General features: G+C 42.6%; 3 protein-coding genes across 3 annotated transcripts in view; 1 reads left to right on the forward strand and 2 right to left on the reverse strand.

The window, feature by feature from the left end:
- WWC2 (WW and C2 domain containing 2) overlaps positions 1-9,216 on the forward strand; it is a 204,608-nt gene extending 195,392 nt beyond the window's left edge. The window contains exons 22-23 of the mRNA XM_087418330.1: positions 2,561-2,688; positions 6,435-9,216. Coding sequence (XP_087274456.1) covers positions 2,561-2,688; positions 6,435-6,501 — 195 coding nt within the window. The 3' untranslated portion in view covers positions 6,502-9,216. The remainder of the gene's footprint in view (positions 1-2,560; positions 2,689-6,434) is intronic.
- Positions 9,217-10,354: 1,138 nt separating this feature from the next.
- CLDN22 (claudin 22) lies at positions 10,355-11,101 on the reverse strand. The gene has a single exon (XM_087418331.1). The coding sequence runs from the start codon at positions 11,030-11,032 to the stop codon at positions 10,370-10,372; it is 663 nt and encodes a 220-aa protein (XP_087274457.1). The 5' UTR covers positions 11,033-11,101; the 3' UTR covers positions 10,355-10,369.
- Positions 11,102-12,572: 1,471 nt separating this feature from the next.
- LOC101403308 (claudin-24-like) lies at positions 12,573-13,247 on the reverse strand. Its single transcript, XM_004428727.3, has one exon. The coding sequence runs from the start codon at positions 13,245-13,247 to the stop codon at positions 12,591-12,593; it is 657 nt and encodes a 218-aa protein (XP_004428784.3). The 3' UTR covers positions 12,573-12,590.
- Positions 13,248-13,542: the final 295 nt, after the last annotated feature.

Raw genomic sequence — 13,542 nt, forward strand, 5'->3', positions numbered from 1 at the left:
ATTAATAAATAAACATAGATTTGGATTTTGCTATCAGGGAAGCCTTCTTCAGTATTTTACAATATCATATGTTTTAGACTTGAAGTGCAAATTAAACAAAATTTTGATTATATTTTCCCTGATAGTGGGGTAGTGTAAATGCAGAGTTATATGTATATGCAAATGCAGACCTATTGTGGATAGCTTTAAAAGACATAGTACAAGCCTGCTTTTGTTCCTTTCCAAATCTAATTAACCACATGTTTATTTACCCAGATTTTAAATGCTGAATCCCACTCGAATGAACATTGCAACATGGAAATAATTACACTTTATGATTCTAGAGGGTTAATTAAATAATTACGCTACAGCTATTAAATAGAATGTTATGAAACCATTAAAAAGTTATGGACTTGTGGTTCCTGGTCTGCGTGTGAGGAGCTTGGCAGCCGTCACTCCATCCTAGCCACAAGTAAAAAGCTGAACAGACTGAAAAATCAACAACTCTTCTTAGATCCGTCAGGGAAGTGAGGTCACAGGGCAAAGTATTGTCTGAAAATTGGAGAGCCAGGCAGAAGAGAGAATCACAACTTACCAGAGCAGACACTCTGGGGAGCCATTACCTGGGTAGGAAAACCTCCACTGTGATTGATGAATTGCTAGAGGCTCAGTGTGGACAAGTCCAAGAGTTAAAAACGCCAGGGCACCAGACTCGGCGAGCCCCACACTTACGTGAATTTTACTTCCAGGAGTACTACCAGGTCCCCTAGGGAATATCAGGAAAAAAATCTTGTGTTTCCAGCAAGGAGAGGGGAACAGTAACCGTTCTGAAATATGCCAGATCATTCTGTTCTTAACAAGGCCTGCTCTCAGGGCAGGCTATTTTACCGGAGTCTAACCTATAGAGTATTTATGAGACCCTAACCAACCCACCCTCCCACAGAGACAGAGCACAGAGGATTTTTAGGGCAGTGAAACTATTCTGTAGGACACTCTACTAGTGGGTACACGTCATATACATTTATCCAAACCCAGAGAACGTACAACACCAAGAATGAACCCTAATGTAAACTATGAACTTTGGGTGATCATGATGTATCAGTGTAGGTTCATCAATTGTAACATGTACCACTCTGGTGAGCGATGTTGGTAACAGGGGAGTCTATACGTGTGTGAGGGCAGGGGGTACATGGGGAATCTCTGTACCTTTTGCTCAGTTTTGCTGTGAACCTAAAATAAAGTCTATTTTTAAAAAAGTTATGATGAGGAAGAAGATTTGTTAACCTAGGGAAATATTTACAATATATTGTTAATCTTTAATAATTATTAAACAATTTCTAGTCTTTGCTATTGTTTCTCTCCCCCACTAGACTTCCTCTATCCTGTTCACAACTATCTCCCCAGCTCCTGGTACAGTGCCTGGCTTATAGTAAAAACAACAACAACAACAGCTAAATACTGAAATAGTCGATTTATTGCCATGTTGGGTACTGCTCTCAGTACTTTATGTATATTAACTCATTGAAACTTCACAACAGTCCTTTAAAGGTAAATAAATGTAAATATGATTAGGAAGTACTTATTCCCTGTTTACAGCTGGTAAATGTCAGAGGTGGAATTTGAAACCAGGCAAAAGGTCCCAGAGTTTGTGCTTTTTACTACTGACTTAGACACCTTTCTTTAGAAGGCAGTTGACAAATATTTGTTGATTCGATGGATGAATGAATGAATGAAATGAAATGAAAAAGGAACTTTTAATGTTGTATGTATTATTCCATTTTTATTTTTAAAATATGTTCATGCAAAATACCCAAATAGCCATCAGTAGCACAGATAATAGACTGTGGTCCAGTCACACCGTGGAATATTATACAGCAGTGAGTAAAACGAGTCACAACTCCATGCAGTAGTGTGTTTGATTCTCATAAGCATAATGCTGAGCAAAAGAAGTCAGATCCTAAAGGGTACCTACTGTACTCTTCCATTTATATAAAGGATGCTGGTGACCCTTGGTGTGGTTCCTGGAAGGGTACTCAGGGGGTTCTGGGACTGGGAATATTCTGTGTCTCCATCTTGTGCTGGTTACATGGATCTGTTCAATTTGTGAAAGTTCTTTGAGCTATACACTTATATGTGCACTTTTCTGGTATGTAAATTCTACTTCAATAAACATTTTAAAATGGCTAAGATAGACAGAAAAAGGGTTGAAAAGATGAATAAGAGGTTGATAGCATATTCGCCCAAATGTTAACAATAGCTATTTCTTGGACACAGAGCAAAAAGTAGTTTTTAATTTCTTTGTTGAGGGTTCTTATGTGTTCCAGATGTAATAAAATGATCACATATTACCTATGTAATAAGATTTTTTAAATGTGGTAAAACAAATTTGCCCCGAACCAATGACTGCCCCATATTAGCACGAGTTTGGCACATGGGTATTGTCCCCACTGGTGAGACAAGACACCCACCTCATCGGTTGCCCTTCTGGCTCTAGTCTACAGTCTTTCAAGCCTTTAGCATGTCTTCAGGAATTTCTAATTAATGTTTTGTGGGATTTTTGTGTTTTTATCCCCTTTGCCAGGCTGAACAGTCAAAAGAAGAGCAGAAGCAAGGTTTGAATGCGGAGAAATTGATGAGGCAAGTCTCCAAGGACGTGTGTCGGCTCCGGGAACAGAGCCGGAAGGTGCCTCGGCAGGTGCAGTCCTTCAGGTAAACGGCCCCACCCTTGGACACTTTCAGGGTGTCCTCGTGTGCTCTGAGTTATGTAGGAGTTCCCCTCAGAGTACGCTCGAAGTTACTATTGGGATGTGAGACCCCAGGTCCTCTCCTCCCAGTTTGAACGTTTAAGTTTCCATTTGCTCCTTCCTGAGGTACAAACCCCGCTGGCGCAGTCCTGACTAGATTAAAGCCTGGCTCCCTAAGAACCTAGGTGCCCCCAGCTCTTGGAAGCAGTTAGCACACCTGCCCGAGACACCTTGACGCAGAATACAGAAAGGTACAAAAAGGGCACGTATCTCCGGGGTTTTGTTGTTCACTCGTTCCACAGACATCCCTTGGGTCCCCCGTGAGCCACATGCGTGCTAGGCCCAGGGACAAGAGAGGAGCGAGTGCTCCTGCTCTCACAAGGCTCCGGTCTTGGGGAGGCGGCAGGTGAACAGACCACCACCAGGCCACGTGGGAAGAGCTCACTGAAGGGATCAGGGTCCTGAGGGCCTGCAGGAGCTAGCTGGAGAAGGTGGTGAGAGAGGCAGCATTTGAACCCCTGGTGGAAGTGTGGGTACGAGCGTTTCAGGCACTCGGGGTGGTAGGTTTGAGAAGGGCATCGAGGCAGGAGGGACCAGCGTGGACAGAGGCGCAGAGCCTTCAAGGTCAGTGCCAGGCTCCGTGTGCGGGGGAGAGCTGCCAGCAGGTGAGCTGTGGGGCAGAGTTGGGCTCAGACCGCACAAGGCCTGGCATGCTGTGCTGAAGATTTTCAGCTGTGGTTTTAGACGGTAAAGGAGCCAGCAGGGTCTCCAAACACAAAAGCAAGTGACGGAGATAGATTTTATGTGGGGCCAATGTTAGAGGCCTTGTGGAGAGTGGGCAGGGGCAGAAACTGGAAAGGGGGAGGCCAATTCAGTGATAGAGTGATGGGAGAGGAGCGGGTGGAGGGGCAGTGGGAACCAGCGGAGCGCCCCATCGAGGTGCCAGTATGGAGACTGTGCCAGTGTGGGCGCTGGAGAGAGGAGCAGGTTTGTTGTGAGGGTGGTGGGTTCTGCTTTTGGACAGAGCAGGTTAACAATCCCAGTAGGACAGCCTGGGTAACTATGGCCAGTAGACAAGTAGAAATAAAAATCTAAAGCCAGGATTAGAAGTCAGATGGAAGATAAGAATGGGAGTCTTCAGCCTACATGTGGTGGTTCCATCAATGGAAATGGGGCAAACATCCCAGAAAAGATGGCCAGGAGAGGAGGCACGGTGGGTGCCGACATTGAGGGCCTCGCAGCAAGAAAGGTGTAAGAAGGAGCGGCTGGCGAGATAGAGGAGACCCAGGAGAGCGTGGTCCACGAGCTGGAGGGAGGGACGTTGTCGGACACCATGGAACACCACAGAAAAGAAGAGGAATGAAAAATATCCCCTGGACTGGGCAATCAGGAGGCCACTATTGACCATCAGGGGACGGTTTCAGTCCAGTGAGAATAGGGCCTCAGAAAGGGTTTTGTTTGCTTGGGGTTTGGTTTGGTTCGGTTCTGGATGGTGTGTGTGTGTGTGTGTGTGTGCGCGCGTGTGCGTGTGTGTGTGTGTGTGTGTGTGTGTGAAGCTTTTAAGGGACAGGGAGAAGCCGAAGCCCGAGGAGAGTGTTCTGATGTGTGGGGGCAGGGGGCTGTGAGGTGGAGCAGGCCTAGTTGGGAAGGGCTGGGCTTTGGTGCCAGGCGGAGGGTGCAGCCGGAGGAAGAAGTTGGAGGTCAGCGCTGAACTGAAGGAATCCAGAGCGGAGGGAAGGGATGCCGAGGCGTCCTGGGCTTCCGACTTTTTGAATATGATGGTTTATAGTCAAGAGTCAAGTTTTTCCTGCCTCCGTTCTGCTGCAGAATCACTCTTGTAACTTTTAGAGAATGCTGCTCCTTGGGTTTTCAGAACTCCAGGGTGGGGAGAGGAATCTTCTCACGCCTCTGGTGCTGTGGTCACTTTGAGAGTAAGCAACGTTGTCCAGCATGGAAATCATACAACCCCCAGCTGTTGCTAAAACCCAAAATAAAGATTTATAAACACTCCCCGTGTCCCTTAACAAACAAACCCATTATATGACCAGGCATGGGGTAAAAATGAATGAGATGGACCAGGCTAAGAGAGACTGTACTGGAATTGTGGAGGCCCCTGGTCACTGACACCTGGCATTGTGTGGTGAGACAGCGGAGAGCAGTGGGGCCTGGGGCGCTCTGCCTGAAGCACAGGTGCGACGACTTCTGGAATCAAGAGCCCAGTGTCTCCTGGTCTTCTGATTTGTCAAGGGAAGTTAGAAATCAGGAATTTCATGTGAAATATCTCAAATGTAGACCCTGGTAGTTAATTCAGATATTTCAGAAACACCACGTGAGCCAAAGAAACCCACTTACAGGAAGTGTTCAAGCACGAGTCCCCAGTTTTCAGTTCTGCCTTATGGCCTTCAATGACATCATGACCATGCTCACTTGCCTTTTTTTTTTTTGTGAGGAAGATCAGCCGTGAGCTAACATCCATGCCAATCCTCCTCTTTTTGCTGAGGAAGACCGGCCCTGAGCTAACATCTATTGCCAATCCTCCTCCTCTTTTTTTTTTCCCCTTTTTCTCCCCAAAGCCCCAGTAGATAGTTGTATGTCATAGTTGCACATCCTTCTAGTTGCTGTATGTGGGATGCGGCCTCAGCACAGCCAGACAAGCGGTGCGTCAGTGCGCGCCCGGGATCCGAACCCGGGCCGCCAGCAGCGGAGCACGCGCACTCAACCACTAAGCCACGTGGCTGGCCCCCACACTTGCCTTTTTAATTCTTATTTTTATCTCTTATGGAACTGAACAAATCGAAAGGACGCTATGCCACAAAAATAGCTCTCGTTCTAACTTCCACAATGTTTTCACCCTTCCTTTTCTTCTCTCTCCTGTCCTTAGCCTTTAGAGCATTTCCACCTCAGTTCTGGCTTCTTACCCCACGCTTCCTCCTCCGTGTAGACTGTTCATTTCTCAAGGGAGACCCCATGCGTCTTCCTTCTTTACGGCTACCGACGTGCGCCATGTAGGTAACTAACTCTCCTCAGTAAATGTGTTGACGGGACACTATGAACCATGTGAGGATTTTGTAGGAAAACAGACATGTTGATCCTGTCTTTGGTAGCTATACAATCCTAAAACCTTATTTTTTTAACACTCTCCTAACCTCTGAAAAGCATTCTGCCCGTTTCTTTCTCAATCTCTCCTTTCAGGTTGTCTCTGCTCATCCCCGCCTCAGGATGCAGGACAGACTTAACCTTTACAACAGTCAGGTTCCTTCTTGTCCCTTCATTGGAGTCATGGTATCACCCATCAAGTCGCCCTTACCTTAGCATGGTGTCGATTTTAAAGAATTTCCCGATATCGTGTGCTTCTCTGTGAGGTCCCTGAGAAATTTCCCAGGATTTTGGCCCTCTTGAATCCTCTACTGCCTGGTTTGGAAACACCTGGACTGACCACCTGGTGGTGTAAAACTGTCTTCCGCTGGAAATCCTGGAAGGGCACTTCCCGCCTTGGCTTGTAGGTGAATTCCCGTAAGCCAGAGCTACCAGTCTCCTTTCTGGCCTGCCACAAAAAGGCCAAGACGATCTTGATTTTAAATGAGTTCTACCTAAGGAGAAGGCCAGCTATCCAGGCTTGTAGAGCTACGCTGGAGTTCTTGGGACTATGTTTATGGCCACAGGTACTTTCTCATCTTATTTCAGTGGGTTTCTTTCTCACCCCGACTCTAGGGAGAAGATTGCCTACTTCACCAGAGCAAAGATCAGCATCCCGTCCCTGCCGGCAGATGACGTGTGATGGCATCACTGATGAAAGTACTTTTTCACCTGTTCATTTCTTAGGGAGGGCGAAAGACTGAACATTTGTTCTGTTTTTAGGGTTTTTTTTTTTTTGTAATATAAATGTCAACTCTTAAAGAGCTTTTATTTCACATCAGATTTTCAACATGTTAATTTGTAAAGTACCTTGAATGTAATTCCTATATGTTTAAAAAAGAAAAAAAAAATCAGATAACCAAAATGGGGTAATCTGGTACACAGATGTTGTACAGTCTGTATGTAATGCCAGTGGGCTTTATTTTGTAAAAATGGACTAGAGGCAGGACCCAGTGTGCATCCTATCGAACCGACTGTTGAGAGAGAGCTTGGTTGAGCAGAAGGGGGTGTCTGCCTTTCCTTTGAGTTCTTGTGAGGACACTGGGAAGATGGCAGGGGCGCCACGTGCTGTTTTTATACTAGAGAGCAGTTCTTGCAGTGTGAAGTTAGACGCGAGGGAGGATAAGCTTCGTACAGAGCTCCCAGTCCACCTGAAACAGGTGCGGCCTTCATTTCTGTCGCCTATGTTGGAACACTTTGTTTCCATAAAACAGTTTCCTTTGTCCTTTTCTATTTGTCTAAAGAAAACAAAAACGAAATGCTGAATGCAAGAATATAAGAATGCAAAGGAGCAATACTCCTGGCCTCACTAAAGTTCTTGTGATTTATGACATTAAGGGGAGGGAGAAAGCCAGTTACCTGAAAATACACAAAAACAAACTCATCAGCTGAGCAGCTGCTGCTTCTAACTCAACCTGAATTTGTGTAAGTGTTCAAACGTGAGTTTCTGGGTTGCACCAATGATGTTTTGTCCTAGGTGTGAGGATGGTACCTAGTGGAGGAATGTGGGGGCCCAGTGTCTACGGCCAGACTACAGGTGATGTGGGGGGAACGCATCAGCACTTATTTGTTGAAACCAGGGACAAAGGAAAGGCTATCTTGATTGAATCAAAAGTTGCCAAAAATTTAAAAAGATACTTTATTAAACAGATTTCTAACATTTACTAGAAATTACTTTGCAGCTCTCGTGTTTGGGGGATCATATCTATAATTTATGGTAAGGAATTGGGAGGCAAAGAGAAGAGTGTGCCTGGGGAGATTATTAATTTCAAGTATAGGCTAAGTCGTTGGTTTAAAAAAAAAGCCATTCTAGATGAACAAGTTTAGAGATATAAACGGACTGAAGTATCCTCCAGTATAGAATTTTAGCTTACCCAGCTCAGGCACTTCTTAAAAGAAACAGGTCCCCATTGTCACTCTGCCAGCATAAAGGCTTCTAAAATAAATAGTATTTATGCGATTTAAATCATACTTATTACTCAATCTGTTATACTGCAAAAGGCAGGTTTTGGTTAGCCATCTTATATAGCAAAGTAAATGAATTTTTTTTTTTTAGAAATGCAAAAATCATCTTAAAGGAATGGGCCCCTTAAAAAATTCACACACACAAGTTCTATTCCTAAGCTAGAATCGTCATTGGCAAGAATTTTTATTTTCTTGAAAGTAATCATATTTTGGAAAGTTCATTTTATCAGAATCAAAATTCAAATTAAGCAATTTCTGAGCCTAGAACTTTAATTATTTTTTCCTAAGTGTCCCACCACATATATACAAATGTCTTTGAAGCTATAACTGGACGTGACACTACTTTGAACAAAACCCAGCCTCATGAAGTGACTGAGCACAGTCCTTCAAGGCTGCCCATTTCATTCTGTCAGATGACTAAGGAAAACTAGAAAAAGAGTACCATTCATCCTTGTCAAGGTCAAATGTGAAAGACAGAAGTTTATTTAATGTAGAGTTAAATGAAGGTCAGCTGTTTTCAGCTTCTTAGTTTGACCATGAAAATGTTTATAGAATTATGTGTAGTTGTACCGTACGATTTTATTTTCTTCATTTATTTATTTACGGTCTTATTTATGTTCTGTTTAATATATAGTTCGGTTCTGGCCATTTTAAATGTTTGACATAGAAGAGGCTATATTGGAATATTTACAGCTTTATAAATCTTCATCAGATTAGCTGTTAACTTTTTGTAATACAAAAAGTTTCAGACAAGTATAAAAGAATAAAATCTGTCTCAGGCTGGTAGTTAACAGTTGTGACCAAGATGCTTTTGGTTTTATTTTATAAAATTTGCTCATTTCTAACATGAGAGACAAACTTATTTTAATGTAATCTTTTTCCACACTTTAAAAATCAGCAATAGTGTTATGTATTTATAGGCAGCTTTTAACAATCCTGTCATATTTGTACTAACCCAAATGATTCACAATGATAAAACATTTTAATAACTTGATCACAAAACCATATGGACAATACGAATTTTAATATTATAAATACTATTTTTTAAACATAGAATTTATTCTGCACAGGGTAAAAAGAATGTAATATTTAGTTCTCAAGTTTGAATTATCAGTATGTTATTACAATTTTGTATATCAGAATCTAAGTGTTACAGGTACAAAAAGAATATTGCTAGCCAAATGAACAACGTTTAGCTGAATCTCTGTAGCATGCAAATCAAATAAATTTAAAATCTTTTTTTTTTTTTGCTATTACTTTATCTATATTGTATTAAATATCAAAAGCTCAGGACTGAACTAAATATTTAATCAGGTTAAATTCTGAATATGTTTCTGTTTTAATTTGTCTTGTTTGTAAAAGTATGCAAATACATCACATAGATTAACTTTGGTTTCTGCACTCTTCATGTGTTTGTGGGTGGAAAAAAATTCAGTGGGATTTTTTTTTAAACAAAGATACAGATTGCCTAATACCTTACTTCAGTGTCATTTATTGTTCAGTCAGTTTCCCTGATTGGCACAAATACAAGAGTTTATTTGAACGGAGCAAATATAAAATCTTCCATGAAGAATTCCCCAAGCCAGCAGTTTATTGTGAATAGTCCTTGGTAGGATGATATGTACTGCTGATAAAAAAAAAAGACGCAATATTTTCGTTGTGCAAGATGAAGGGCTCCAGGATATGAGCTCTGTCATCGCACCACCCGGACTGACAGAGTGCTCGGCGGCCCGGGGCAGCTGTCCCAGGAGGGTCTTGCCCACACACCCGGGTCCTGACCTGCAGTGCCCCCTGTGGCCGCTCCACAGAGCCAGGGGCAGCCAGGGGTGGATGGGAATGTTGACCATCTGCCGCAGAGCCAAGGACACAGAAGCCAAAGCACATTTGCATGGTAGAGTTTACATGAATCTTCCGGAACACAAGATTGCCCTCCTCTGCTTCTGACATAGTAAAGAAGGCGTGAATGAATGTGGCTGACTTTTAGAAAGGGCTCCATAGAGGCACTGAGATCTCTGATTAAAAATAAGGTGATGTGTCCATGTCTCTCACCTCTCAAGCTTTCGAAGAGCCAGCAACTTTTTTAGTATAATCAGATGTCATACATTTAAGATAAATACGCAGCAAGACTTTAGTCTCAGTATAATAGGTGATCTTAAACAATTAGAAGAAGTAAATGATTAGCAGTAACATTTCCAATTGCCAGAATGATTCATCTCTATGAATAACACCTTCAAAGATATGTAAGTACTAATATAATGTTTTATTTAGCTGTTCTGTGCCATCACTGGATCTATTTTAAAATTGAGAAAACTCATTCACAGTAGTGAGTATGATTACTATTAAGTCTTGATTGATTTTGGTCTCAGAGTAGAAGATGAAAGTGGCTTACCATCTTAGAAAGAAATGAGAGTTTAACAAGCTAATAGCCACAGGAAAAAACACATTTTAGAAAATGAAAAGCAAAGTGAATGGGTGACTGTGTAGCAGGAAATCCTACCACATCCAGAGTTGACACCTGAGGAGGGGACACACTGATCCGTTCTGGCTTAGATTTTCAGGTGGGAGTTTTTCATCTCCAGGTGTTGATGGTGATATTGTGTTTCTGCCACTGCATGGTGGCCCGAGGCTGGAGGAGCTTGCATCGAGCAGGCTGCACAGTTGAGCAGACACCCTCCTAGTACGAGAAAAAATCCAGCAAACCAGCCAATAAAGAGGGCTTCCCCAAACTCCCACCTGGGCACAATCTCTGGGACAGTCTCATCCCAAAACTCCTGGACGGTCATGTGGGCCACCCAGGAGACCGGCACGAGGGCCGTGATGCCCGCTGTCCAGAACAGGAGTCCGCCCAGGATTAGCAGTCGCTTCTTGAGAGCTGGCTGTCTCTCTCCAATTCTCAAGCAGTCCAGGCCAAACCCAGAGAGCAGCAGGCCCAGGAGTCCCAGTCCATTTGACAGGAACATGAGAATCCTGGAGATCCTGAGTTCGGCAGGCAAAGCCAGGAAAGAATCAAAGTCTTTGCATTGCATCCCTACTTCCTCCTGGATGACACAGGTTTGCCAGAGTCCCATGGTCCAGTTTTCCATTTCATTTAAGTCCAGGTTGAGGTTTTTCCATTGTGGCAGGTAGTTTGTAAGACAAGATAAAATCCATCCCAACAAAGATAAGGAAATCCCAGCTAACTGTGCCACAGTTCTAAATACTAAAGCCATTATAAAGTCCTGAGAACTTTAGCCAAACTAACTCCTGCCTTTCGGTTGCTGTGAAAAGAAGTGTGACAGTGTGTTATCACTCACGGAGCTCAGAAATATTTTTTCATTGTGTATATAGGAGGATTCTTGCCAGAGTTGCTATTGTTCGATTCCATGTTGAATAGGTTTCAGAAAAGGATAGGGAAATAATTCTGCAAACCAGTAATGCCAAGGTGTGGCCAAGATCGTGTTTGTGTCCTATAGGCGGAATTTTGTAGTAAGCAGTTTGTCCCCAAAATAACTAAGTAGTAATAATCCTCCTTTCATTGTTAACGTATAAATTGCTTGCATGTTGTTCCCAGCCTTTCTAAGGAGTCAAAGAATTAAGAAGCCTACATGCAAAATGTTTAATTGACAGTTTTGGCTCAACTCCTACTGCTTTATACCTTACTAATTGCGCCTGTCAGATTTTCATCTCTTAAAGTTCTCACATTTCAATACATATGTTCTGGTAATACTGAGTGTTACCATTTTTTAAAAATAGGTTCAAGAAACGTATTTCTTAACCAAATAAATCGATCTTATCAGAAATCTCTCTAGACCTTCAATCTGCCCCATTTTTCTTAAATCCCTTAGGCTACGTATACCACATAACAAGAAACAATACTGAACTAATATCAAGTCTGTTTACCTACATGCCTTTCTGTCAAATTCATGCACGTGTGCATAAACACTTATTTTTTTTCTTTGCTTAAGTATGCCTCCTGTGCTGTGGAAAAGTTAAGCAATAGGACTTTGTAGGTTAGAATCAAGATCTCTGTTGCTTTACCACTAAAGTATATATCCCCATGCTTGTAATTTTTAATTGAACGAGGGAAAACTTTTATTAGGGCAAATGAACTGTCAATATTTGTATATCAAGCAGAATATTTTTGGAATTATCTTTTTTAAATACGAAGCTTTTGACGGAAGTGACGAGACAGGAGATTGGCCGGTATTTTAAATCTGAGAGTATCATGATGTACTGAAAACTTTCAGCCTCATAAAATCCTGTCACATAGGGTGCCTAGTAATTTCCTGAACACAAACCACCTCTGTTCAAAGAAGACCAAAGGCATTGTTGTGGAAATAACACTCTGAGATAGGTTTAACGTGTGGTTTTGCTAATGTAGAATGCTTAAAAGATTCCAGATTGTTCATGTTTTTCTTTAGGAAACAGAAACTAATTATTACAAAAACAGAAAAAAGTTCTGATATAAAATTAACACATTAAAGCTTAATACCAACTATATTGGATAACCACCACCACATTTTGATTTAAATAGCCAGATCAATGGATTATTTTTGCTCATACCTATGTAATGCTTACCATAATAAGTTTCTTTTAAGTACAAGATTCGCCTCTTTCTTACTTCTCCAGGTTGTGAGGGGAAGGGGAGCATCTAGGATAGAAAAGTAGTTATTTAATGAGAAAATGTGAGCAGCACAGATTTAGTCCATAACAAAGACCCCTTTGTCATGTAGACCCCTACATCACAGTTGATGTAGAAAGATGTGTCTCTCTGGTCTTGTCCAAGTCTTACACTTGAGGATCTGCAGTTCCATTTTCCAGGTACAGACTATGCATTTCTGCCACTGCATGGTGGCCCGAGGCTGGAGGAGCTTGCATCGAGCAGGCTGCACAGTTGAGCAGACACCCTCCTAGTAGGAGAGAGAATCCAGCAAACCAGCCAATAAAGAGGGCTTCCCCAAACTCCCACCTGGGCACAATCTCTGGGACAGTCTCATCCCAAAACTCCTGGACGGTCATGTGGGCCACCCAGGAGACCGGCACGAGGGCCGTGATGCCCGCTGTCCAGAACAGGAGTCCGCCCAGGATTAGCAGTCGCTTCTTGAAAGCTGGCTGTCTCTCTCCAATTCTCAAGCAGTCCAGGCCAAACCCAGAGAGCAGCAGGCCCAGGAGTCCCAGTCCATTTGACAGGAACATGAGAATCCTGGAGATCCTGAGTTCGGCAGGCAAAGCCAGGAAAGAATCAAAGTCCTTACATTGCCTCCCCACTTCCTCCTGGATGACACAGGTTTGCCAGAGTCCCATGGTCCAGTTTTCCATTTCATTTAAGTCCAGGTTGAGGTTTTTCCAATGTGGCAAATAAGTTGTAATAATGGATAAAACCCATCCCAGCAAAGATAATAAAAGTCCAACGAATTGCATTGCTACTCTGAAGACTAAAGCCATTGCAACCAATCTTAGGACTTTTGCCACCTCTATAGGAGAGCTGTCTTTGTGGTTGACAGTAGTGTGACGATCTTGGTTCTATGCTGCCTGGAATATAAGCTTTGGTCATTAACTCTTTGAGCAGTCTGAAATGCGTTTTTGTTCTTGAATATAATGTTTCATGTAAAGGACGAAGGACTCGGTTAAAACTATGAGTTAGGCTTTCTGATAAGGATTTGATCTGTTACCTTCCAATTTGCTTGGTAAATTATATCCCCAATGCTTGATGATTATAAGTCTAAAGATGAACAAAGAG

The sequence above is a fragment of the Ceratotherium simum genome, chromosome 28, assembly GCF_057802395.1.
Source record: "Ceratotherium simum simum isolate JZ-2026a chromosome 28, ASM5780239v1, whole genome shotgun sequence".
NCBI lineage: Eukaryota > Metazoa > Chordata > Mammalia > Perissodactyla > Rhinocerotidae > Ceratotherium > Ceratotherium simum.

Bases quoted from the DNA above. Each gene is read 5' to 3' on its own strand.
- CLDN22 (XM_087418331.1), bottom strand. From the start codon at position 11,032: ATGGCTTTAGTATTTAGAACTGTGGCACAGTTAGCTGGGATTTCCTTA.
- LOC101403308 (XM_004428727.3), bottom strand. From the start codon at position 13,247: ATGGCTTTAGTCTTCAGAGTAGCAATGCAATTCGTTGGACTTTTATTA.